We start from the raw sequence: 27,948 nt of genomic DNA, 5'->3' as shown, positions 1-27,948 counted from the left end.
GGCATTGATCAAAAAAATACTTTGCATATTCATTCAAGAAGAAAAGAGCCAAAACTTTCCAAATAAGTCAACTGGTTCCAGGCTGTCAACTGGAATTGTTAGAAGATGCCAAAGCTCTTTCAGGATCAAGAGGCTCCATGTATATTAAAGAACTCATTTACCAAGAGGAGCCCTTATAGGAACCTTCAAGAGTTTGGATAGCTCCAAAAATGACTGATTTGTAGCCAGCAAACAGTTAATTTACATGATAATAGGCACTAAATTTGAAGTATGTTTATCCTTTATGGAATTCAAAAGTATAACATATTTTACTAATTAAACACCAAATATAATAGCAAGCCAAACAAAGCCTGTAGTAATAATCTTATCGTGTATTTTAGAGCAGTGTACAATATACTGAACTGAAAACATGTTAACATACTTTTAACAAAACAATTGCACACACAAGCCAATAAAACAAAGCACACAGACAAGCACTCCACAAACACTCCAAATACAAAATCAACTTCACATACCATTTGAAACAAAGAAGTTTGCCATTAATACATGAAGAATATTTTTCCTCCAATAAGACAGCAACAGGTTAACACAAGTATTACTCAGATCAATTAAAAAAAGTTTCAATTGCCTTTGATTCTCAAAGATTACTTGACAGTGTCAAAATTCAAATGTGCTTTTTTTCCCTTGTCATGATAGCTAAGGATTGCCTAGTAGAATATTTTCACATTGGTCTCTGGGAAATTTAAAACAGTTCATTTTTTTTTCAGAGTAAGAATACACCTCAATTTCCTTCTGCCACCAAGATAAATCTGATAACTGACTTGAGTTCAAAGCGTGCAACACAACAAAACCCAGCAATAAAGTGATTTTTTAAAAACAACCCTTGTACCTGCTTCCCAGCGAATAATAAATCAATAGCAAATTTTTATAAGAACTCTCCTATTTGGGGAAAGGGAGGGGAATTAAACAGAGATATTTTATCTGGGTAGCATTTTTACCCATAAAGACATTCTGAGGAAATGGGGGCAGCAGGAGAAGGGCTAATTGTAAGGCAAACAAATCATAAACCATAAAAAAGGCAGAAAACTAAACTATGGTGAACCATACTTACCCTCCCCATCTCTCTGCAGATGCATTGTTTTGAAATCAATGAGGGGGAAAGTGATAGGGCATGACGCTAATAAAATGGAAAAAAAATGGCAAAAATACTAAAGTGAACACACAGCACAGTCAGAACAAACCATACACATAACTAACACAAAGCCGAAAGATACAAAAAACATTTCCCTTGGCCAAGTTACTTATTCTACTCTTCAAAAAAAATTTACCTAACAAAATTACTACTGACCAAATCTTTGAAAACAGACAAAACATACATTTCCAATTAAGCAAGGCAAAAAAAAAAATTAGTGGTATTTTTAATTCATGCTTTTGTTTTTTTAAAACATAGTACTCGATAAAAATGGAAGTACCTTATCAGGATACTTTTTTTAAAGCAGCTTTCTTCTTATTATATTGAGAATTGCACAATTACATTGGCATAGATTTACTTCTGTCACACATATCACTCTAGACTCAGATTATGTAAGAATCTCTTTAAGAGATTATACTTCTTTTCAAGATCCAAGACTCTTTTTTAATAGCTACAAGTGATAATTCTGAAAATAGCCACATACTAAAAATCTCTCCCAAATTCCATTATATTAATAATGCATTTAGCACTACAAGAAAATAGAAGATTCATATTTGTTTGAGAGAGAAAGAGCTAGAAACTCAGGAAATTACCTACTTTAACTAGCCATATAATATAAGGGCCTGTTATCTCAGGTCCCTAGACATCCTAAGTTAGATAGTTGATGAATTTATAAAACATTGATCTCTTCATCAAAGGAAGATGCTACTAATTTGACTGCTACTGGGAGAGTTTGTGGCAAAAGTACATTTAAACGCCCAGAGTATGCCAAGAGGCATGTCTACTTTCAGCTGGTCAGAATATGCAATGTCAGATGTAGTCAACAACTACATACATTGGGGAAAAATCTCTTAGGAGTTCCATGTTTCTTCATGAAGTACCTCACTATCTATATCCTGAAACTTATAAACCCTACCTTCCTGTATGACCACAAGCCCTATAAGTACTCTTTTTCTCTTCTTATCCCAAAATGAAGGAAGAATGTAACCCAGACAGTAGTATCAGGAGCAAAGCCCTTGCCCCCACAGTAATTTCAAATAGAGATACAGAATTTCTGTGGCTCATGGGACAACAATAGCATTTCCTCTCCTATCACTAATCCTATAAACAATTTTTGTAGGTCCAGTTGGGGACGGAAGAATAAGGACTTATTCAGTTTCCCTTTGGGATGGGTCATAAAGCTAAGCTTTTCCATAAAAGACTCCCAGTATTTTCTAAGCAAGAGAGAACAATAATTACTTCATGCTAATTAGCTGCCCTGAGACCAATGATCCCAAGATGCTACTTTATTTTTGGCATTCTCTTATAAGACACCGATTTGTATGACTCTAGCTTCATTCTTATTTCAGAGAAGCCAACTGCTCATTTAAAAAGATTCCTTCTATATACACAAATAATAGACCTCTCCTATAAAACTGATCCTGAGGAGTCTTTTGGATCATCAGTCCAGTTCAAAGGGTCTGCTGGGATCACTTAGAGTTAAATACATTTGGGGTGCAATATTCTACTACTATCAATTAAATCTGTAAGATGTTAACATGAGTTCTAACTGTCTTTGTTTAGCAGAATAGTTTTCTTTTTAAAAACATATTGGCTCTAATTCAATCTAGCTAAGACAAACGTAATATGCTGCTGAGCATATCAAATACTTAAGCCAAATAAGAAAGGCAGCTAAAGAAATTAACACAAGAGAAAGCCTTAAAGAAATTAAGGTTAGATGTATTAAAAAAACCAAAAAAACCAATGCAAATGTGTAAGAGTTTTCATTAAAACTACAACTATAACCCATAATATTAACACTAATTCTATATACCCTTTGTCAATGTTATCAGAGTGAATGAGATATTTCAGGGAGAGGAAATGTGCAACAAGGGACAGCTTCTAGATTCATAAGTGCTATAATTTTTCTTTTAAATTTATATTTAGCATATATCTCTTTTCCTTTTTATGCAAACCCATGCCTTCATGAATGGTGTCACTATCCTTAAAGACTATACAGAAGTTCTGTGGGAATTTTTCTAGGACCTGACCTAAAGACAAACTGTTAAGTCCTATAAAAAGATCATGTTCCCACTCTGTCTCATCCAGCTAGTGAGATTGACTAGGCCCTTTATTGCTCAAAAGTTTTCCCAAAACTTCACTCACAAATATTATATCACGACAAAAATAAAAACCTACCTGGCAATCCCACCTGAGGCTCAGGTGAAAGGGTAGTCATCTCATTGTTCTATGTCAATTCAATTATATTATTTGTTTTATGTCAATTCAATTACCACATAGGCTTAGGGGAGGAAAAAAGATGGATAAAATTACCTTCCCACTTATCACCATCAGAAATACTCTTCAGCTCTAAATGAGGGATATGCAAACATGCTGCATCTCCATGAACACCACCACCACTTTCACTTCCTGGCACTTCCGATTCAGTGTTGGCATTCAAATCACATATCTTGCTATTAGAATCCTATATTTAAAATAAGGCGCAGTTAACAACAAAGCTATACAGTTTAAAGTAACAAATATACAATTATATTGTTTATTGCAGGGTATTTATGTATACATAGGAAATCAATTTGCCCACATTTTCACTATCATGAAAGTTTTTAGTTCTACATGCCCTCCTGGAAGAAAATTAACTTCAAAAGTCTTTCTTTAACTCTTTGAGTTTTTGTCTGTACTCTATAGATTCTACCAAAATATCTAGCCAAAACCACCACTACATTACAACACACTTGTTGGCAATGACTAAATATAAATCCTCCATTCATGCTCAATCAAGAGCAATGGATGTATGAATACAAAATGTTCTAATTAGGGCAGAAAATAAGAAAGCTAAAGAAATGATATATGATTTTTTGAAATTGTATAATAAAAGGAAATTATTACCAGAGTCAACTGTGAAGATTTACCACTGTCATTAAATGGCACACATTCATTCCTAAAAACATAAAATAGAACAATTACTCTTTTTAAGAAAAGACTTTATAATCAATTAGACATTTCTTAATTGAATTCCTCTCTTCCCCAATACAATTAGCATTTAGAATGTGAGAAGAGAAACTGGCAACTGGAGGTATGTACATTCTTTGGAGCCCTACATCTGGAGAATTTCACATTACCCAAAAAGATCCACAGAATCTGTTTGAACCTACAAACACTGACTAATTCTTCCCCCCTTTCCCAAAAGAAAAAATCCCCCCCAATAAGCTATTTCTGAAAAAGAAAATCCACAACAAATGGAAACCAAGAGAATAAAGGTGCATTTGGAAAGAAGTTTTCTATACAAATGTTACTTATTTCAAGTGAGTTTGGGGGATTTTTTTTTCTTTCCTTTGCAGAACACTTAATTGTTGGGTATAAATGGCAGTTTCTAAAAAGTGAGGGTGTGGCTCAATGTGTTTTGTAAAATTTATAATCCAAAATGGGGAGAAGAGGGTTCTAGTTACAAAAAAAATGTTTAAAATAATACTTCTAAGCCATTTTTCTTCCCTCAAAATGTAAAGTGAGGGCAGAATTTCTTTTTTAAATTCAGTTGAACCACCTTAAATTTTCACTGAAAGACTTCCTTCTTTCTTACAAGGGCAGTGTTGCAAAAAAAAAAAAAAAAAAAAAAAAAAAAAAAAAAGTGTTAAAAAATGTTAAAATATATTCAGCCTCTACCTATTTTCTCTATCAAGAGAGCAGGTAGTATTCAAATTCCATCATAAACATGAGCACTGTGGAAAACTATTTCACACAGATGTGACCATTTATATCACTACCCATTCATTCTTTTTTCCAAAGAGGATTCATGACTACAACTAGGGTTAAGAAACTAAAATCTGTAACCCATTTTCTCATTTTGGCTCTTGCTGGGTATGCAGTTTGAACTCAATAAAGTTATATTTTTATAGCCCCCAAGGGCTTCATTTTATGCATTACTGTATGCTAAGTGGTACCATAGAAGACCTAGGCACCTAATTCTTAGCAGCATAGGTACTAAACATGCAAGACTTAATCCACCTAACCAACGTGCTCTTTGGTTCCAGAAACAAGTTTGCTAACCTACACACAAGTTGAAGAGGGAAGAGGTTTTCCAAAAAGATTGAGTCCTCACTAAATGGATCCTTATTGCTCTACCAGATCCAGATGTCATCATTCTGGGGATGCCTGTTAATCCTGTTAATCTTACATCTTCAGCCCATAGCTTCAACACTCCCTGGGCTGGAATGGGATCATTCCTGCCTCCTGAAAGGAAGCAAAAGGAACTACTGTGAGCAGGGAGTCTGTGGACCTTAAGAGTTTGGGGATCCTCCAGAGACATGACTCCAAAGAATTTACTTACTCTCAGAGAACAGGTTCCCTACTCACAATTATGTGATGCACTGAGGAAGTGAGACAATAGCATTAAAACAATTTTGGCCATAGCAAGTGGCTATTATCAATTTGGCAATGATGCTTTGTATTTCCCTATTTTCACAAAATTGATAGCTATTTCATCTGCAATATACTCTTTCAAATTAACCTAGGTAACCCCAAAGCGTCTAAATAAATCTTTCCTAAGAAAAAATCTTTAAGCAGCATAGTAAAAGCACATAATAAGAAACAAGTCCTTGTGACCTTAAACGTGTAACAGATCCAAGTGTTCTGCTTAGCATTATTTAGAAGAACTCTGGGAAGCCTGTATTCCCCCCCAAAAAACAAAATTCTACATAGAGTCATTCACTAATTAAAACTCATTGAATCGAGTAACTCCCTCCTATCTATGACACCCAAGGAGATAAACAAGTAGCAATTGTGTAAAGTATTAGAATATGTCAATAGTTCAAAAGGGAATGGAAATACCCTATACAAATTTGTGGGAAAAGATGTTACCCCAATCTAGCAGTTATCCAAACTTCAGACCAAGAATTAACTGACTTGAGAAGATCATTCAAGGTACTAAGCAAAGCACATCAGGAGGTTTTGACAATCTGAGAATAACTTGAAAATTTTAGGTGCTTCTAATGAGGGAAACTACTGTTATTTTTTCTGAATGCTTTCCAAGGAATTACAGAGTCTATTTGAACCATTATATCAGTAGAAATGTATACTTGCAAAGAAATCTTTGCAACTAGACTTAACAAGATGTTTGATTCTATTTATGTTCTAACAATCTGTGAATATAGAATACAGACATATTCATTTAAATTTAAATCAAAAGCTGGAAAGTTACAATTCCCCAAATGAATCAAGGAAAAGTAATAAAATAATATGTACCTTTGAACATCTTCATCTTCATCATCACTATGTTCAATGCATGGCTCTAACAGTATATCTACAGACTGATGACAAAAACAAAATCATTAAGGTGTTAATTAATGAAGTAAACATACTAGTTAATTAATGCAGAAACAAACACAATTTAGAAAAAAGTATTTTAAAATCTCAAGTATCAGTTATAAGGTAAATGGACAGTCAAATATTCAATTGCATTACTCTTTTATCATATTATTTAAATAGTGAATAGGATAGTTATCATTTAGTACAGAGAATACCAATACTAGTTTCTCCTCAAAACTAAAATGCTATCAAAACAAAGTCAGAGGGTCTTAATCTGCCATTCCCACACATGATAAAAATACAATCTCACTGAAGGCATTCCTATTCTTCCACAATCATAGTGCCTACCTCCAAAAATAAAGTCTCCCTATATCACTTTTCTTTTGCTTTTTCTCCTAATTCTTAACACATGCACAGATGGGATCCCAATAAGAATATTAGTAATAGTATCTAGAGATTTTAAAGCAGTCTCATGGATTCTCTTATATCAATTTTCAGCCATGAAAAAAGGTTTGAATTAAAGGACTCAAGTTTCCTTCTAGTCCTACCATTCATTTGGAGAACACTAGCTAAGCCTGGGCTTTGCAAACATAATCTAACTGTTTCTCTTTGATTTAAATTTTATAATATTGCACTATCCTTTATCAATGGCAGTGCCCATGCTCCTTAGTTATAATGACCACAGATAAAAACAGTGCAAGATTCTAGATATAGATGTCTACATACCAGTGTAAGATGTTATTTGCACATTAACATTGGCATCTCTTTAAAATTATGTGGCTTTATTCTCCTTTGTTCTTAAATCCACTTGGTTATTTAATGGCCTACATTCACTCTCTCAAGCTATAATGGCCCAAGTTTTGGATGTTACTATATGCTTGCAGCCAAGGTAGGGGGAGGATGATAGAAGAGGAACGAAAATTTTACTCCTCTCTCCAAACCATACTCAAAACCACTCAGTCAGAAGTCAGAAGGAGAAAGAGTCATAAGTAGTAAGAGCACTATATTTAAGAGTAAGGACTTAAATCCAGGTCTTCTAACTCCTGTTACTTCCAAATTATAAGCAAGTTCCTTGACCTCTATAAGTTTTCCTTATTAGAAAATGGGTAGGATGATGCCCACTCTACCTACACCTACAACATGGGGTACCGTAAGGAAAATAATTTATAAACCTCTGAACTATTAAACTAATTAATTTCATTAGTACATTCTCATCACATAATGTACAGAAAGAATTTGATAGACTCATGGGATTTACATCTTACAAATGTCAGAGATCATCAGTGCAGCCATTTAATTTTACAAATAAGACAGCTGATGGAAAGAGAGGGGAAGTGACTTGCCCAGGGTCATACTTTCATCTTGAACATATCTAAGTGATCGCATACTGAAATAAATGAAACAGAGAATGAATGTGATAATTCACAATCTGGTTCAACCTATTTTTACAAATTAATTACACATTTTTATCTGTTTATGCTCCAGCCCAATCAGTCTACTTGTTTTTCCTGGTAAATGGTGTTCTGTCTCCCACCTCTTACACTTTTGCACACAGTCCACTATTATCAGGAACACTCTCACTTTTCTTCTCCATTTCTTGGAACCCTTATCTCTCTTTAAAGGTCAGATCAAGCACCATCTTCAAGATTACAAAAGAACAAATACTTTCTTGATTCACCCAGTTGTTAAGTTACTTCCCCCACTCCAGGATCATTGTATTACTTGTTTTATATATATGCCATTTCTCCTTAATCAACAAATTACATGCTTTAGGCAGTGTGGGATACACATAGAAAAAGTGAAAAGCAGTTCTTGCCCTTAATCTATGAACATACTATCACTCCTAGTAGAATATAAGGCTGTTAAGTAATCATATGAAAATATGGCAATTCTATCCCAAATCCCCTTCATAAATGGCTATAGGCATAACTTATTGTCGTGTTATTACTGAAGCAGTGAATTCTCTCAAATCAACATTGGTGATTGTCCCAAAGAGCTGAATTTTTAACAAGACTTCACTATAATTGAATTTGGTTATAACATATATGTGTTGGTCAGGGCCACATAGGGTTAATAATGTCCATAGTTGGGGAAAAAAAATCAAAGAAATACTGGACAAATTTGTTAGGGTAGCACTAAAAATTAGCATTACCACATCAAGAGTCAAATAATCTAGGGGGCAGCTGGGTGACTCAGTGGATTGAGAACCAGGTCCAGAGATAGGAGCCTCTGACACTTCCTTACTGTGTGACCCTGGGCAAGTCACTTAACCTCCATTGCCTAACCTACTTACCACTCTTATGCTGTGGAACCAATACACAGTATTGATTCTAAGACAGAAGATAAGGGCTTAAAAAAAAGTGTCAAATAATCTATGGGTTATTTGACAACAATATTTATTTCAAAGTATAACTGTAAAGTAGGCAAATGTAGTTACAACAGAGACCCTTAAAACTTCTCATTATAACCTTTCTCACTTGGAAAAATAAAACAAACAACTGGCCAACTTTACTCCCAGTGTCACACAGGAGTATCTGTTTTTAAAAGGCAGGGAATTAGCAAATATCCAAATGAAATTTCTCCTCACAAATGTCTGCTGCTTAGCACCTTGAGGAAATCCCCAGAAGAGAAATATCTCCCTGTAGATTACAGTGACTCAGTGGATAGAGAGCCAGGCCTGGTGACAGCAGGTCCCAGGTTCAAATTTGATCTCGGACACTTCCTACCTGAGTGACGCCTGGGTAAGACACTTAACCCCAATTGCCTAGCCCTTATCATCCTTCTGCCTTGGACCTGATTAAAAGACAAAAAGTAAGGGTTTTTAAAAGATTAAAGGGGAAATGAAAAAAATGAATACAATGAAAAAAATGAAAATTTGGCCCATAGTGGAACTCAAAGATACTAATAAGCTTTATCAATAACCCAAGGTACTATCACTTTGAAAATTTAGCAACAACAATATATTTTTCTGAAGACTGACCTCTAGTCTTTCTTTTTTTTTTTTTAAAACCCTTACAGTGTTTTGGTTCCAAGGCAGAAGAGTGGTAAGGGCTAGGCAATGGGGTTAAGTGACTTGCCCAGGGTCACACAGCTAGGAAGTATCTGAGGCCAGATTTTAACCTAGGATCTCCTGTCTCTAGGTCTGGCTCTCAATCCACTCAAAAGGGTCCAAACAGACCTGTTGTATTACTTGACTAACCAATTACCAAAAGTTATCTTGGTCACACACACGTACATACATTTGAAGGACGAAGACATCAAAATCTACAAAATAATACACACATATGTACTTCAAGGAGAAAAAAACTTTTACATATGATTCCAAAAGGACTGAGGAAAAGCTAAATACTGCTTAGACTACCAGTTTTAGAGGAAATATGAGAACAGTTGTGATTTCTTTAATTCTAAGTTTCTTTCAGACCACTGCAATTCATATCTATTATTTACAACATTTTAGCTTGGCACTTAAGCTAAAAAATATAAATAAAAAATTTCTGAGATATGCTAGTATTTTTACGTAAAAGCAAATTAATTTCAAAACTTTGGTTTCATTCATGTTGAATCTTCTAGTCTTCCAGTTAAGTTTTGAAGAAAATAGCAACTATTGAGAATTCTCTCCAAAAATTCTCCAGTAACATTTCAATTAAAAGGAAAAGAAACATCAGAATAATAATTTTTAACATTTGAAAAGCTTAATAATTATTTTACTAAGAACCATATGAATAAGAGATCTCATTTTTCAAATATCAAAACAAAAAAACTGTCAGTCTCTGAACCTCCATTTCCTCAACCTTAAAATGCTCAAAATAATGTTCAAGGTAATAAACTTGTTTGAAAGTCTGGAACGCTATACATTCAATATAATTACGCATCCAAAGAAACCAACAGCCCAAATCCTTAGACAAAGCATAAATCTCATTATGGTTGACACCAAAATTTGGTCAAAAGATACACAAATATTTAAGTATGAGAAGCAGCATGGGTATAACGCAAGCCTCAGAAGTCAGGAAGACCTGGATTCAAATTCTACCTCAGACACATAATGGCTATGTGACAACGGGCAAATCATTTAACCTCTCAATGCTTCTAAGCTGAAAGATGTCAAACTTGAAATCATCCAAATTCCCAGCGCAAAGGAACGAGATTAAAACATGCCTGGGAAATATTTAACAAAATAAATTAAAATACCACATAGAAAGCAATAATTTATAGTTTTCTAAGTCAATATGCAGCCTGCAGAGATTCGGTTCTATTTGAGGTTAACACCACTACTCTAGGCAACTCTTAAAAAAAATAAACTGCAGAGAAGATGCCAACTTTTATCGGTAGAGGAAACAACTTCTATCAAATGAAAACACAGGTCTAATCTTTAAACCTACATAATCCGAGTTCATAATATCATCTTATGGTATCTAGAAAACATAGTTAAGAGAACAATCTGAAAAGCTAAGAACATAATAAGAGTAATGGCATTCACTTGGTAAGCAACTCTCTGAATGATCTCAACTCTTCTCATTTAAGGTTAGCATTTGCCATTGTGAGTAAAGAAGTCTAAGAACCCCATGGCAGATATACAATAATCACAAACCTGGTGGAGTACAGACTAATTTCATCCAAGTCATTAAATACTTCCTAACACTATTCACATTTACCAAGTCTCTGTCTATTTCACTGAATATGGCTTGGACAGAAATTCTTTGGTAATTACCAATCACCACCAATCCTCCAAGCCAATGATTCAGAGAATTTTTGTTTTGTTTTGTTTTGTTTTGTTTTGTTTGGCAAGGAAGGTGTAAGGAGCAAGTTCTTTTAACAAACTAAAAGACTATCAATTACAAAGTTATTTTAAGGGCCAAGATGTAGTTCTTCGGTATGCTGCAGTCAGCCTTCTGAGTTGTTTATCTGGACATCTTTTTATAGAAATGGAAGGAAAGGATATCACTGGTATCAAATGAAATTACATGAATCACATGGCTGGGACTACCCCTCTTCCTACCCAGAGTCTTTTCACTTTATTTCTAACCCTTCTTTCCAACACAGAAGAAGGGTTAGTAGAAAGAAATAAGTTATTTCTTACATACCAACTTAACTATCTGCCAGTACCTATCTTTTTAAGTATAAAAATATTTAAGTATATTCTTTCAGGGTGAATTCAAGTGCCTGCCCTGCAATATGTTACACTATATTGCATAAGAAAATAGTGACTAAAGAAATATTTCCATAAATCCCAAAGAATCTGCATTAGATACACATAATTTTTTATTTAAATGAAAATGAAGAAACAATTCTAGTTTATCTTGAGATTAAGAATATAAAGAATAGATTTTATGTTAAATATATAGAAAATACTCAATACCTATGAAATTTTAAAAATATATTATAATAATATACTTTTTAAAATCCCTTTGCTGAATATTAGAAAACTAAAATAAAAAACTTGTGAGCATTAGAAATGTTCTTAGTAATCTCATTTAGATGAATTGAAGTTATTCTAAAGATATTTAAAATAATTTTAATCTACTTCTCCATTGAAATTTATTGGCATTAATTTTCTTTGACATCTACTTAGAAAATCTGATTTAGTTTTTTAAAAGTTTATTGAATGAGTCGGGGGGGTGAAGGGGAAAGTAAGAGCATGAATTATGTAACTATGTTAACTTTTCAACAAAAAATAAATAATAAATGTTTAAAAAAACACAATAAAAAAAAAAGAGTGGACCTGAGGGTGGGAACAGAACAAGGGCAGTGGACTAGAGATGAGGATGTGAGGAAGGTTTAAAAAAAAAAGTTTATTGAATGTCTTTTCTTTAATTATAAATATTAAAATTACTCCTGCTTTGTGAGAGATCTCTTGTAACAAAGTAAAAAGTTAAATATAACTAATACAGTGATCTCATATGAAAGTGCATTCAACATTTCATATCTGTAGCACCTCAATCTATTTTTTTTAAATGACAAATTCAATTTTCTCTCCTCACTCCCATTTTAAAAAATACAAATTTCTTGCAACAATCATGCATTGTCAAAACCAAAAATACCAAATAAGAACAAATTTTAAAAATAAGTAAAACAAATCCCCTCCATGGCTGTAGACAACTATAGGTGATGGATTTAGATATTTTATATGATATATATATCATTGTATATCCTAAGTCCATCATCGCTATAATGGAAAGCAAATCTCATTCATTGTCACCATAATCAAGAATGAAATGAATGGATTCCTTTCCTTATATGAAAAAAACACATATCTATAATCAAGAGCTATCATTATTTATAACAGAAATAAACTAGAATCCTTTCCAATAAATTCAAAGGCAAAAACAAGGATGTCTATTGTCACCACCTCTTTTTGACAAGAGTACTAGAAAAGCTAGCTACAGTAATTAAGAAAAAGAAATTGAGGGAATAACTTTAGAAGAGAAAAATGGTTGCTTTTTGCAGATAATATAATGGTATACTTAAAAGAACCCTGAAGAGTCAACTAAAAAAATTAACAGAAACTATAACTTCAACAAATTGAAGGATATAAAATTAACCCACATAAATATATCAACATTTCTATAGAATACCAATGAAACTCATCAGAAAGAGATTAGGGAGAGATAAAATTTTAATTCCATTTCAAATTATTAAATAATGTATAAAATTATGGGAATCTACCTTCCAAAATTCACACAAGATCTATATAAATACAACTACAAGCAACTGTTTAAAGAAATACAGACCTAAATAACTGTAAAAATACTAGTTGCTCATAAATAGGATAAACCAATATAATAAAAAAATGTCCAAACTACCCATATTTGTTTATTCAATGCCTACCAATCAAACTACCAAAAAACTTTTTAAAACTAGAAAACAGTAACAAAATTCATATGGAAGCAAAAAAAAAAAAGTCAAGAATCTCAAGAGAAGATATTGAAAAGAAATGAAATAAGGGGAGTCCTAAAAAAGAGCCAGATTTCAAACTATCTTACAAAGCAATTATTAAAATAATTTCATACTGGTTAAAAAAGAAAAACTATTAGTTGAACTAGGTAAAAAACATACAGAGGCAAATGTATCTACTACCCTACTTATTCACTAAATATAAAGACCTAAATTACTAGGATAAGGACTCACTCATTATTTGACAAATACTATTGGGAAAATTCTCAATAATAAATTAAAAACAAATTACAAAAACGTGGAAAAGATTATATATTGGATTTACAGTTAGGAAAAAAGTTCATGCCCAAACAAGGAATAGAGAATATCAGAAGACACATTGTGATCACATAAGTTTTTGCACAAACAAATCAAATAAAGTTAAAGTTACAAAAGGGAAACAATTAACCAGGAGGAAAACTTTGCTGTAAGTTTCTCTGATAAAAGTCTCAATTCTAACATAAATAAGGAATTTATTCAAATTTATAAGAAAAAGAACCATTTCAATGGATAAATGGCCTAATATCAAAAGAGTTCTGAAAGGAAGAAATCTTGGCAATATAATGTGGCTGTGTAATGCTTCAAAATATTACCAATTAGAGAAATGCAAATGAAAGGAATTAGGAGATTCCATCTCATTCCCATCAGAATGGCAAAGATGACAAAAAAGGAAAATAATGGATATCAGAAATATTTGTTACTTTCTGGGAATAAAACTAAACAGCACATACCCTTTGGCCCAGCTAGACCACTGCTAGGTCTATGCCCAAAAGGGATCCAAAAAAGGTTCTTTATTTAAAAAGACATTTATAGCAGTTCTTTTTGTAGTGGGAAAAAAATTAAAACTAAGATGAAATTCAATAAATGAGGAATGGCTAAATAAGTTATATGAATAACTAAGTGATATGAAGTTTTACTATGATTAATAAGAAAATAGACGATTTTTTAAATTTATGGAAAAACAAATAAAGTGATGCAAAGTGATACCATAACATAAATACTAGAAAAATGAACATTTTGAGGACAAACTGATCAGCGGAGGGGGGGGAGGGGGAAGAAGGGAACAATTTATACAACAATTATGTAAAAAAAAAAAAACCTGTAAAAGTGCTATAATCTCTAGGCAGTGTTAATGTGTTAGTGAAGATATTGGGCCATAACCATTCTCAAATGGAAAATATGAGAAAATTATGACTATGACAAAAGAAATCAGAATAGTTATTTGTTCTGGGGGGGGGGGGGGTCTTACCTGGTCATTTTCTTCATTCTCAAAAGCAAAATCAGGCTGAATTGCTTCATTCTCTAAATTTGTGCTAGTCAATGTTTCAGAGCAATCTTCGTTACTCTCACTAGCATTAATATCACCAGCAATAGTATCCCTAAGTAACAAAGATGATAAAAGATTATTAGAGCACATGGAAAATATGTACCAAAAATATATACACACATAATTTATATATATATATATCTGCACCTAAGATATTTGTGTGTGGACACACTTTTTAAAATTATATATATGCTTCTTAAGGAAATCCTCTCTCCTTCAGCTTAGAAGGCACAGTTTGCTAAACCACTTAGAAATATTTTGAAAGATTATTTAGAAGCTACTTTATCTTCAGGTAATAAACACTGAGGATAAAAAATTATTTTGATTTGGTATTCAAAATAATAACACACACTTACAATAATTATTAGTAACTTTCCTTGGCAGAAGAACATATATGTCGGCATATTATAAAACTTTATATTTCTCTATGAAATTATACATAATGGTTTATTTACTGCAAACTATTTAGAAAAGTAGCATAGTGCATAGAGCGCTAGACCTAAAAACATCAAGATCTGGGTTCAAATCCTGCCTCTTACTAGGTGCATAGCTCTGGGCAAATCATCTGCCTTAGTTTCCTCATTTTTCATCTATAAAATAGAGATAATAGCCCCTGCCTCCCAAGGGTAATGTGAGGATAAAATGAAAAAAACTACTTACAAACACTATAAAGCACTATATAAATTTTAGCAACAATTATTTTTAGTTATTATTTAAATGGGGTTGAAACAGCTAAAGAAAATATGCTAGATTTTTATAAACAGAAAGAGTGCTAAAATGATACCAATAGCATGTGTGGTTTACTTTTTCAATAGGGGAACTAGTGGGCCCAAAAGAGAGGCATGCTTTACATACAAATTTGCATAATTAACAAGAATAAAGAAGCACTGTAACAGTGGAATAAAACAAAATATCCTAAGAAATCTGCTTCTATTGTATCCTTTAGAAGATAATTTCCTCACACAAACTCTGACATTATTTGTGCTCAACCTATGTTATCAAAAACTTAATTTGTATTGCTTTTTATCTCCTTCAAATATTTCTCAGCTTCATTTCACATTTAAATTGTTGCTCTACTGTTTAATCCACTCTTAGCCTTTGTAATAATTTCTCATGAATCCGTCTGACCTGTTTTTTAAATTTAAAGCTAAAAGTGAGTTCTGGGGCCAATAGGGCTCCATGAATTTCATCCAGTCTTCTCAATTGTTATACAAAAATTGAAAGCATATTTATCCAAGAGAGGGACAAATTCTGTCCTACTCTGCAGTAAAATATTACAAAGAACTTCTGTGCAAGAGACAGCAATGATAACACAATGCTAAGAGAAAAGAAAAAGATTGGGGGAAGCTGGGTAGCTCAGTGGGTTGAGAGCCAGGCCTAGAGACGGGAGGTCCTAGGTTCAAATCCGACCTCAGACACTTCCCAGCTGTGTGACCCTGGGCAAGTCACTTGACCCCCATTGCCTACCCTTACCATTCTTTTGCCTTGGAGCCAGTACACAGTATTGACTCCAAGACAGATGGTAAGGGTTTAAAAAAAAAAAAAAGCAAAGATTCAATCTTTTGCTTTTAAAGAAAATGGACTAAATTTGGTAAATTTAAGGAGAAATTGTACTTAAAAATAAAACCCAAATTGCACATTAAAAATCAACTTTATATTCCTGCATTTGTAAAATATAAACAAGTTTCTTACTGGTTATTAGATCCTTCTCCATCACAATTTTTATTTTTTGCTTCATTATTATGTCCCACACCATGCTGTTGTAAATTCTTTAGATCATGATCTATGCTGCTCTGCAGATCAAAAAGGTGCTGTTCCACAGCTGCTCTAATTGTTCTTTCTAAAATGCTACAAAGAGAAAGTTTAAGAAAAATTTTCCATGACATTAAAACATATCCATTCTTTTAATTATTTTCAAATGTTAAGACTTAAATTTCAGAACAATTTTAAAACATTATTATTCAAGCATTAAATGCCTATTGGTCTAGGCACTGGTGAGATAACTTTGAGTTGTCTCTGTCTTCATTTAACTAAATTCAAAAGGTATTATGTCAAGCACAAGCAGTTACTATGCAAGGATACCAGAAATAAAAATGCAAAGTCCTTGCCCTCAAAAAGTTTATCATCTACTGAGATACAACACATAACTTTAAAATATTTCTCTTTACTTAACACGTATGTGGATTAAGTAAAGAGAAACAACTTAAAGTTAATTTCGAGATTGGAAAAGAAGAAAAGCATAAACAATAAAAGAAAAATCAAGAAAGGCACATCAACTGAGCCTTAAAGGAAACAGAATTGTGAGAAAAAGAGAGAAAGAACATACCAGGTATGGGGAATATCCTCTGTAAAGGTATAAAGATCAGAGACAGATTGAAGTGAATAAAGAAATGATCAATTTGAACATAAAAATATAAGGCAGAAAAATATGAAATGAATCTGAAAAAAAAACAGATCAGAGCCAAACTGTGAAAGATTTTATATAACATATGGAGGAATCTATATTTTGTCTTTAAGAGACAATAGAGAGACACTAAAACTTTGAGTAAAGGAGTATGTTGGTCAGATTTGTGCTTTAGAAATATCAATTTGACAGCTCTCCAGAAGATGTCTTAGGTAGGGAGAATAGGTTGCTACAGCAGTCTAAGAGAAAAGTGATTAGAGAGTGACAGATTCATTACAGTAGTCACATGGGCGGTATAAAAGGGATAGAAGTAAAAAAAGGACACAGAATTAGAACTGACAACACTTGGTGACCTTTTGGTTTGGGGGTGTGAAGAGTAGAGATCACTTCATGGCTGCCTAAGTAAGAGAAAGAATAATGGTGCTCTTGAGAGAAGTAAGCAAATTAGGAGGAGGAGTTTTGGTCAGGAAAGTTAAGTTCTATTTCAGACATGTTGAAACTGAGACGACTATAGGATATCCAAGTGACGATGTTAAGTAGGCAGTAAGGCTGCAGGACTGGAACTCAGGAGAGATGAGAGCTGAATTTAGGATTCTTATGCATAGAAATAACAATTGAACTTATGGCAGTTGATGAGATCACTGAGGGAAAATACAAAGAGAAGCATGGAAATATGATGCAAATACAGATTACTATACAGTGGCAAGAATAGAAGAATAATCAATATAAGATGCTGCCTTTGACTTTTTTTTTTTTTCTCTATTACCTCTGGATTAAGATAGCATGATGTTAGGGAAAGAACACTGGAACTGGGGGTCTGAAAAGATCCAAGTTAAAAATTCTACCTCAGACACTTAACTAGCTGTGTGACTGTGGGCTAGTCATTAATTTAATTCCTCTGAGTCTCAATTTCTGCATTTGTTAAATGGCTATGAAAATATCTGTAGCACCTATTTCAAAAGGTTTTTCTGAAACTGAAATCCATGATAATATGTATACTTTGCAAAACTAAAAAAAGTACTACGTCAGCCATCATTATAAAAGGAAAAAGTCTAGTCAAATAGATTAAGTAAAAAACATTACAAATATCAATTCTATTGTGATAAGTTATCCTAATAATAAGTTAAAGCTATAATGAACTAAAAGGTTTTACCCATATCCCATAGACTTATTCTTTTTTTTTCCCATAGACTTATTCTTAAAGTAAATATCTATTACTTGAACTCCTCCCCAACATATGCATCTTCCCCTTCTTACTAATTTCCCAATTTCTGTTTTCAATGTTTTGGGTTCATGATATTGACACTATTCAGACTCCTCATTCTCCTTCACTCCACATATCCAATCAGCTGCTGAACCTTGTTATTTGTATATTCCCATCTCTTCAATCCAACCCCTTCTCCATTCACACAGCTACCATCTTAGTTTAGCAATTCCTTATTACTCTCAAGATTATTCTAAACTTCCTAATTGGTCTCCCTACCTCAAGACTCAATACTCTAAACCAGTGGTTCCCAAACTTTTTTGACCTACCAACCCCTTTCTAGAAAAAATATTACTAAGCCCTGGAATTTAAATTTTTTTTTATTTTAATAGCAATTAATAGGAAAGATAAATGTACCTGTGGCCATCACCACCCCCCTGGATCACTGCAGCACCCACCAGTTCTAAACAGTTCCACACATTATAATGTTGCCCAAACTAAACTCCAGGGGTATCCTGATGACCCTAGGACCATGTTGGTGAAGCTCTGGAATGGCTGCTGGGGCAGCAAGGTGGGGGCTGCTCTGTTCCCCCTCTCCCAAGGACATTTTATGCCATGCTCTGACCCTCTGACCAGTCACCCAATGCGAATACTTCCTCCCTTTACTATCTGGGGTCATGCTGGGGACTCATAGGCAGCTTGGTTGCAATTTGAGTACATGATCTCAAAAACGTTTGCCAACACTACCCTAGGATATTAAACTCCTCTATTTAGCTTGTAAAGTTCTATACCACCTGGCCCCACCCTAACTTTCCAGCCTCACTTGACATTATTCCACCTCCTGCATTCTGCAATTCAGCCAAATAACCTATTTTTCACTAAAAACACTCTTAACTCTTGTCTCCATGCCTTTTCATGGACACTGGACATCCTGCATGCCTAGAATACATTCCTCTTCATTTATATGACAGTTCAGATACCATGTTCTGCATGAAATCTTGCCTGATCCTCTCTCCCATAGTACCTAGTATTTAAACTACTTTGTGAGAGTGTGTGTGTGCATACCCTATTAGCCTGATTATAATACAACCCCAAATATAGCGAGATCCCAAGTATTTTGAAGGGTATCTCAGAAAGAGGAAACACTCATTTTATTTTTCTCCTTTTAAATTACAACTTTCTCTTAACTTATTAATAATACAGGCACCTTATATTTGAAGTTTTTTCAGGGTCCTGAAAACAAGTTAAAGAAGTTTTAATGCCAACACTTTTATTAAATATATATTACTTTTATAGATACTTGTGGGAAACTACCTTCCAATGTTCAATCATGTTCTTCCTCTTCTATTTCCTCATCAACCAAAGTGGAAACATCATTCAAGCCATCACTGTCACCCTCTTCTTCCCATAAAACACGATGTTCACTACAATTCATACTGTTTGATATACAACATTTTTTAAGCACAATGGACTCAGTGGAGATTTTGTCCCAGTTTTGATCTAGTTCCCCAATACAGTGACCAACAATTTATTTTTCCAGATGAGTAAATTCCTGGTTCACGGCCAATATCTACTCATTATGTTCTTTCCTCAAATAATCTTTGAATGGCTTATTAATTACTACATCTAACACTTGTAATTGCAATGTCATTCCTCCTGGAATAACAACTAGGTCAGTGTGCATTTCAGCAATTCTCTTCTTCACATTTTCAGTCAGGTGACCCTTGAACACATAGTCAAGGTGAGAGCATTCCTCTCTGATGCAGTAATACACCCAGAAGCCTACCCCAGACCACATTCAATCAATCTAACACAAGTTCTACATTCATCCATCCCTTTTCCCGCACACAAAAGATCAACTCTAATGGTAACTTTTCCTTAGGTAATGTTTTACAGCTTAAAATTACGTAAGGAGTCAGTTTTTGCCTGTCAGCTGTAACTATGAGCATCACAGTCATTCTAGTTTTCTCATTTCCAGTAGTTTTAATCAACATTGATTAGGCGTCTTTAGTATTAATGGTAACACTTGAGGGAATATCAAAACAAACAGGTGTTTGGTTGGCATTTCCCATCTGCCCCAGGAGATAGTCATGCTTTTTAGGTATACTGAGGCGTGCAATACACAACTTATGGTTTCAAAGCTAGAAGTGCTTGAATATTTAGTGCAAATGCAACTTTCAAAGGTACATATTGGGGGGGAAAAACATAGCACTATATTCAGGCTAATACAGTATGTAATATATATATGCATTTATTAACTTTATGCTGTAAATATATATTTGATGTGTATTTGTTCTTTCAACCATTACAACGTAAGTTCGTTGCTAGGGATTCTTCCATTCTTTGTTAACTTTCTGCCTAGTACAATGCTACCAAATAGTAGATGTTTAATAAATACCTGATGCTTGATGATCAGTTGAGGATTGGCAAGGTATGATGTCTTATGAAGGACCAGAGGGTAAAGGATTCAAGGTATAAGATAAATGGGTAAGTGAACTACTGATTAAGATTGTAAATGAAAGAAAGAGAAGCCAAAACAAGAACGATGGACTAGGAACATTAGGGAAGCTAGAAGAACTAGAACTCAAAATGAGGGCAATTAGCTTTAGAAGAAATGAGACAGAACTGGAAGGATAAGAGGTCACGAATAGAAAAATTACATTAAATAGTTAAAAAGGAGACATTGCAGATAGCAATGTATATATTTTTAATGAACAAAAATTCTTATATAAAGAATCAAAAAGCATGCAAAAGAAATGTTTGTGCAAGTCTCTACAATAAGATGGGTTTTTTTAATTATTATCCAGCATTTTGTCATAAAATACTCATTAATTACTTAACTGCCATAAAAGTTTTATACAATGTGTTGCTATAAGGTAAATTACAATCATCAAGTTACTGAATTATCTTCAACTTCTAAGGAGACTAAAAATTTGCATTCTAACAACACAAATATGCTACTTACTCTGCAGAGGCCGGCAAGATGTTGATGGGAGATATATGAGCACTGTAATCAAAGAAAGAAATTATCTTTTAAAAATTAAAATACTAACTCAGCATTAGTAAATTAAGGCATATATATATATATATATGTATATATATATATATATATATATATTCTCACCAATCAGGAAAATGCATTAACTCAGGCATGCTTTCAAAAAAGTATTAAACTAGCATTTTTTTAGAATCTTATCAGCAAAAAATAAATAAATAAAATGTTGTCCTAAGGGAATTCTCTGAAATATATTTCCCCAACTTGCACACTGATTACACCAGTATATAACTCAAGGAAGGAAGCAGCTTGATTAGTGAACAGGACAAGGAAAGATTCACTAAGATGACAAAAATATGATTGAATATAATATTTTAAAATATCTTTTAGAACCTGATCACATCTTACTAGCCACTTTTTTCCCTTAACCATCATAAGCAGTTCCTCCAAAGGAAGGAAGCACAATTACCCAACTACTCTTTACTTGCTGTGCCAAAAGATTAAACATTGGTGACAAGGTAGCTATAGCTCCATGTGCCCATTTAAATAAGCACAGTATTATCTTCCAAGTCCAAACTAGCATATTCATTCACATTAATGCCAACATAGACCCTGCCCTTCCCCAACACCACCATCTCTAAACACCAAAGCTCTGCCATTGTCGGTCAGACGGTCAATAAACATTTATTAAGCACATCTAATATATGCTGGGCTTGGAGAAAATTGTAAAATTGTTTGGGAAAAATGAGATTTAATTAAATATCTAATAAAATATAGCACAATGAGCTTCAAATGGTTTACAATCTAGATATAAAAGGTCAAATCATAAACAAATTAGAGAATGGGCAAAGATACCTTTCACAGATATGAAGAGGGAAGAGAGTCTGATCAAATAAAGGAGATGATCATAAGAGATGGTGAAAATGAACACTTCTTCCCATAAAACTGAAAAGATTTTGCACAAAACAATGCAGCAAGAGTAAGAAAGAAAAGTAACTGAGAAAGTGAAACAGAGGGGGGGAAAAACCTTTAAGGTAAATTTTTTTGATAAAGGTTTAATACACACACACACACACACACACACACACACACACACACACACACACACACACACACANACACACACACACACACACACACACACACACACACACACACACACACACACACACATATACACCATTTCCCAACAGGGAGTAAAAGGGTATCAGCAGATAGTTTAAGGGAAGAAATTCAAGCCATCAACAATCATATGAAAGAATGCTTCGAATCACTAATAATTAAAGAAATACAAATTAAAACAACCCTGAAAGTCTACCTCTCACACATTAGTATGGCAGAGATGATTAAAAAGCAGAATATGTCCATTGTTGGAGGACCTTAAGAAGACAGTACAATAATCCACAAGAGCAGAAATAGCTTTATTAGTAGAAATAGATGTGAATTGGTTCATATGTTTTGAAAAGCTTTAGAATTTGGACCCCAAAAAGTTATTGAGCTTTCCATATCTTCTGACCAAATGAGGGCTCTACTAGGCATATATCTTCAAACGATCAAAAACAAATCAAAAGGATGCATTTGTAAAAATAAATAATTCATACCAGCACCTTCTGTTGTGCCAAAAAGAAAAAAAAAAAAAAGCTAAGGGAGTATCATTATTGGAGAATGAACAAGTAATATTACTGTGCCATAAGAAACAGCAAAAGAACTCACTTCAGAGAAACTTTGAAAGTTTTGTATGAAGTGAACAGAATCTGGAGAATATGTTACACAGTAACATCAACATCAAAAAGGAAAACAACTTTGAAAGACTTAAGAACTCTGATCAAGGGGGTAAGCTAGGTGGCTCAGTGGATTGGGAACCAGGCCTATAGACAGGAGGTCCTAGGTTCAGACCTCAGATACTTCCTAGCTGTGTGACCCTGGGCAAGTCACTTAACTCCCGCTGCCTAGTCCTTACTGCTCCTCTCTCTGCCTTAAAACCAAAGCACAGTATTGATTTTAAGATAGAAGGTAAGGGTTTTTAGATAAAAATAAATAAAAAGAACTCTGATCAATGCAATGACCAACCACACTAGGAAAAAGATGAAATATCTTAATAAAGAGGTAATAGATTTAAGATGTAGAATGAGACATGTTTTTGGATATATAGACTACAAAAATTTGTTACAAAGTTAGTAGGGGTTTTTTTCCCTTTTCCCCCCCATAGTGGGAGACAGAGGGCAGAAGATAAAAGAGAAACAAAGAAGCTATCAGTAGTTACCAAAAAAATAAAAGAAGGGCCACTGAAACATTTTCAAATGCCCAGGAGAAAAGAAGGCCAGAAGAAAACAAGGAGAAACATAATAACTTGTAAAGTTTCTCAATGAATTTATTATATACTTGAAGTGTACATGTTCTAAGAGATTCAATTTTATGTATAAAACTTCTTTTCCTGTTCTCTGTCTATGGAAATGCTCATTTTATTTGTGTTTGTTGAGTTTGAACTGAAAATAAAAAAGAAACTAATGAAAAGACTACCAACCATGAAATGACTGAACAAATTATAGCATATGAATATAATGGAATATCACTGCACTATGAAGAATGACAAAAGGAATGAATTTAGAAAAACCTAATTGTCTTGCATAAGATAATAAAGTGAACTAACCAAACTATGAAAGGACATAACATAACATCAATATTGCAAATAAAAAAGCTTTGAAAGTCTTAAGAACTCTAATCAATACAATTAACAATCATAATTCCAAAATATTGATGAAGCAATATTTCCAACTATAAATGCAGAAGACATACTTCTTCAGAATAGCTAAGAATTTTTTTTTCCGGTTTGTCTTAACTATTTGTTACAAGGCAGGGCTTATATTTTATAATCTTGATTTTATTTATTTTTTTTTTTGACCCTTGTACTTCGGTATATTGTCTCATAGGTGGAAGAGTGGTAAGGGTGGGCAATGGGGGTCAAGTGACTTGCCCAGGGTCACACAGCTGGGAAGTGGCTGAGGCCGGGTTTGAACCTAGGACCTCCTGTCTCTAGGCCTGACTCTCACTCCACTGAGCTACCCAGCTGCCCCTAGGGCTTATATTTTAGAAGAGTTTTAGAGGAAAATTTTAGGGTAGCATTCCCTTCTCAAATAAACAAATAAATAAATGGATGAATAAATAAAGGTCATCAATGAAATATTTTAAAAACTACAAAAGAAGTAGAAGAAAAGTTAGAAGGGGACCCAGTGAAGTAGAGTAATGTTGACAATACCAACTTATATTTAAGAAATAATTTTTAAAAGTCTGTATGCAACAGATTCAGTTCATACATAATCCTTTTTCTGGCATTTTTAATGGAAAATTCACATTTATTGAAGATTTGTTAATTCATAATAAATGTTAATTTAATTTTTAAAATTTTTAAAAGATTAATGGCCCTAATGATTTTAAATGGCTTAAGTGTGCCTCCCCACATATATAAGACCTTTCCTTTTATAAGATGACTATTTAGCTGCAAAGAGACAGGTTTCACTTTTTTTTTAATAGTGTTTGTTTTTCCTAAGATATATATAATAGTGCATATATTGAAGGAAGTAAAAACAAAGACAGACAATATCAAACTGCTTAGTTGCAAGGAATCAGAAGAAAATACATATGTATGGAACTTTTTTTTATACTTTCCAGTGTTGAGGTAAAATGTTAACCAATTTTGGTCAAAGATCTTTGCTGAACAATCAGTTTTTTAAAACTTTACATTAAAAATTACATACCCAAGCTATGGTAAATGTGGAAAACAAATACCCATGCCAAGTTAAAGTTTAAATATTTAACAAAGTTCAAGTTCAAGTTCATCTACTGTTAATATTCCATATTATAGATGCCCAGGTAAGAAATAGCTCCAGTGGTTAGAGAAGGTAATTAGAATAAAAAAGCATGCTGAAATCTATTTTAGATCCAACGACTTACTGCATATGTTACATAAATTAACTCCTACTTATGTTTATCTCTAAGATGGACAAAACAACCTACATTCTCTGTATGGTTCAAAAAGTCACCAAAAGTCAGAAGATCTAGGTCCTAGGCACTACTCATATTGTAGCTATTTAATTGGGGGGGAGGGGAGAAATCACTTCATTCTGTGTCTCAGTTTCATCACCTGTTAAGTAAGAAGAGCACCTGCCCAACCTACTTGACAAGAATGCAAAGATCAAATGAAATAAGATAGGTGAGGGCATAGTGCTATAAATAAACCTCTTATGCATAAGTAAGGTATTGTTATGATTGCTATTTTAGGATGTTGTGATATTAAAGTAAAAAGTTTGCAAAGATCCTCCAATGAAATACATCCAAGAATACCACTCATTCTATATAACAAAACACTGAGAAGCCTAAAATGTACATGTCCTGCTTGGACTACAATTCACATTTGTACTTTCTTGAAAATTTCTAAAATGTAATTTTTAAAAGGGAATGACAGAGGGGGAAGCTGGGTAGCCCAGTGGATTGAGAACCAGGCCTAGAGACAGGAGATCCTAGGTTCAAATCTTGCCTCAGACTCTTTCCATCTGTGTGACCCTGGGCAAGTCACTTGACCCCCATTGCCTACTCTTACCACTCTTCTGCCTTGGAACCAATACATAGTATTGACTCCAAGACGGAAGGTAAGGATTAAAAAAAAAAAAAGGGGGGGGGAATGACAGACTATGTGATCATAGGCAAGTCACTTAATGCCAATGCCTACCCCCCCCCTTCACCACCCTTCTGCCTTGGAACCAATATTTAATATTGATTTTAAGACAGAAGGTAAGGGTTTAAAAAAAATGGAGAATAGTCAGAAAAGTGCAGAACTGTGAAAAAGACTACCACAGGACTCAAACATTTAAAAGTCTGGTGATATGTTCAAAAAACATTTGTAAGTGTTTTTATTTTACTCTTTTAAATGTAGTTGTCCTTCTTCCTAGTGTCACAGTAAAAACTACAACAAATCAACTCTAGACAAAAGTTATATTTTAAATGTAACTTCAGTTCAACTGTTTCAAGTATTCCCAAAAAAACCCAGACAATTTTAAGGCCAACAGAAATGAACTTCAAGGTAACCCCATTACGGTAAAAATAATCCCCTAGTATAGTAGACATAAATTTGAAATAGAGTCAAGGAAACCTGGATTCAAATTCTACCTCAGATACTAACTAGCAATGTGACCCTTGGCAAGTCACTCAACTTCAAGGAATCTCACATTCTTCAATTATAAAACAAGGATAACTATAGTACCTACTTCTTTGGGTTTGGGGGAAGAACAAATAACAAAATGTATGTAAAAACTGCTATCTAAATGTAAGTTATTATTGGAGCAGCTTTACAAGTCTTGTCTGCATAGCTGAAACAATATAGATCCTATGAAAGTTAAATTAAATAAGTGTGTGAAGGCACTGCATAAAATATAAATAAGCCTATTACTTACATATAGTCAATGCTAATCAGGTTATCCTTAAAAAAGGAAATTAAGAAATCAAATGAACATTATAATTCTTGATCTCCTCCCATTCAATGCCACCCCCCCCCACAAGCCAATGGCAATTCACAGCACTGCTTTCAAGAGTTGGAGCCCAGACAGAGCTTACAGAATTAGTTCCCTATAGTTTTTTCCTACTAACTAAACCAAACCCACTAAAAATTTTATCTATATTTACTAACATTAAATAATGAAAGGGGACTGACTAAGTCAAGCATAAAGTTTTTGAGGTGTTAACTTTTATTTTTAAGACCAGGCCTTAAAAGGTTTTGGTTTTTTGGGTTATTGTGGTTTTTTTAAGTAACCCTTACCTTTTGTCTTAAAATCAATACTAAGTATAGGTTCCAAGGCAGATGAACAGTAGGAGCTAGGCAACTAAGTCAAGTGACTTGCCTAGGATCACACAAGGAAGAGTCTGAGGTCAAATTTGAACCTAGGATCTCCCATCTCCAGGCCTGGTTGGTTCTCTATCCACTGAGCCACTTAGCTGTCAGAAAAGAACCTTGTAGGGGCAAAGTCTGACACTCCTCCTTCCTACCAATACATACAAAAGTGAAAGGAATTTGAAGCCTTCAGCCCATTTCTAACAGCTGTACATAAGCTGAATATGAGTTAAATGTTTGGTGCCTTCTGCAGAAACATATAGGTTGTCACAGAATTCAATTAGAGCTTTTGGTACTCCCAAGGCCAAAGATGAGCCAGCTCTGCTATGGCAGGTAATGCCCCAAACAAGACTTAAACCCAAAGTGTTTCCATGCTGTCTCTAAACAAACCAGGCTACGGAGTACTTTTTATTTTCAACTAAAGCAACCAATTCTTGGAGCTTGGGCAATTTTAATTTTCAAACTTTATGGTTGGAAGCATCTCCTTTCAGTCACACAACCTAAAAATGAAATCATAAATTCCTATTCAACAGCTCAAGAGGTACTCTGTTATATTCTTCTGGGTAAATATATTTTAGAGAGAATATTGACAAATTGGAAAGTGTCTAGGAGAGTACATACAATGGAGATGGAAAAGATCCTGGAGTTTGTATTTTAAATATGTAATCATTTCTTACTTTATTTACTTAAATGTTTGTTTACTAAGTTTAGAAT

The 27,948-nt window shown here is 33.7% G+C and overlaps 1 protein-coding gene across 1 annotated transcript in view; it reads right to left on the bottom strand.

Annotated features, from left to right (window-relative positions):
* FAM13B (family with sequence similarity 13 member B) overlaps positions 1-27,948 on the bottom strand; it is a 70,493-nt gene that overhangs the window by 18,503 nt on the left and 24,042 nt on the right. Inside the window, exons 6-12 of the mRNA XM_044664570.1 lie at positions 21,324-21,365; positions 16,443-16,598; positions 14,673-14,802; positions 6,431-6,495; positions 4,079-4,130; positions 3,506-3,656; positions 1,112-1,177 (exon numbers count right to left, since the gene is read on the bottom strand). Of these exons, the coding sequence (XP_044520505.1) occupies positions 1,112-1,177; positions 3,506-3,656; positions 4,079-4,130; positions 6,431-6,495; positions 14,673-14,802; positions 16,443-16,598; positions 21,324-21,365 (662 nt within the window). The remainder of the gene's footprint in view (positions 1-1,111; positions 1,178-3,505; positions 3,657-4,078; positions 4,131-6,430; positions 6,496-14,672; positions 14,803-16,442; positions 16,599-21,323; positions 21,366-27,948) is intronic.

The sequence above is a fragment of the Gracilinanus agilis genome, chromosome 2, assembly GCF_016433145.1.
Source record: "Gracilinanus agilis isolate LMUSP501 chromosome 2, AgileGrace, whole genome shotgun sequence".
In the NCBI taxonomy this organism is placed as follows: domain Eukaryota; kingdom Metazoa; phylum Chordata; class Mammalia; order Didelphimorphia; family Didelphidae; genus Gracilinanus; species Gracilinanus agilis.
This window is presented reverse-complemented; position numbering and strand designations above follow the sequence as displayed.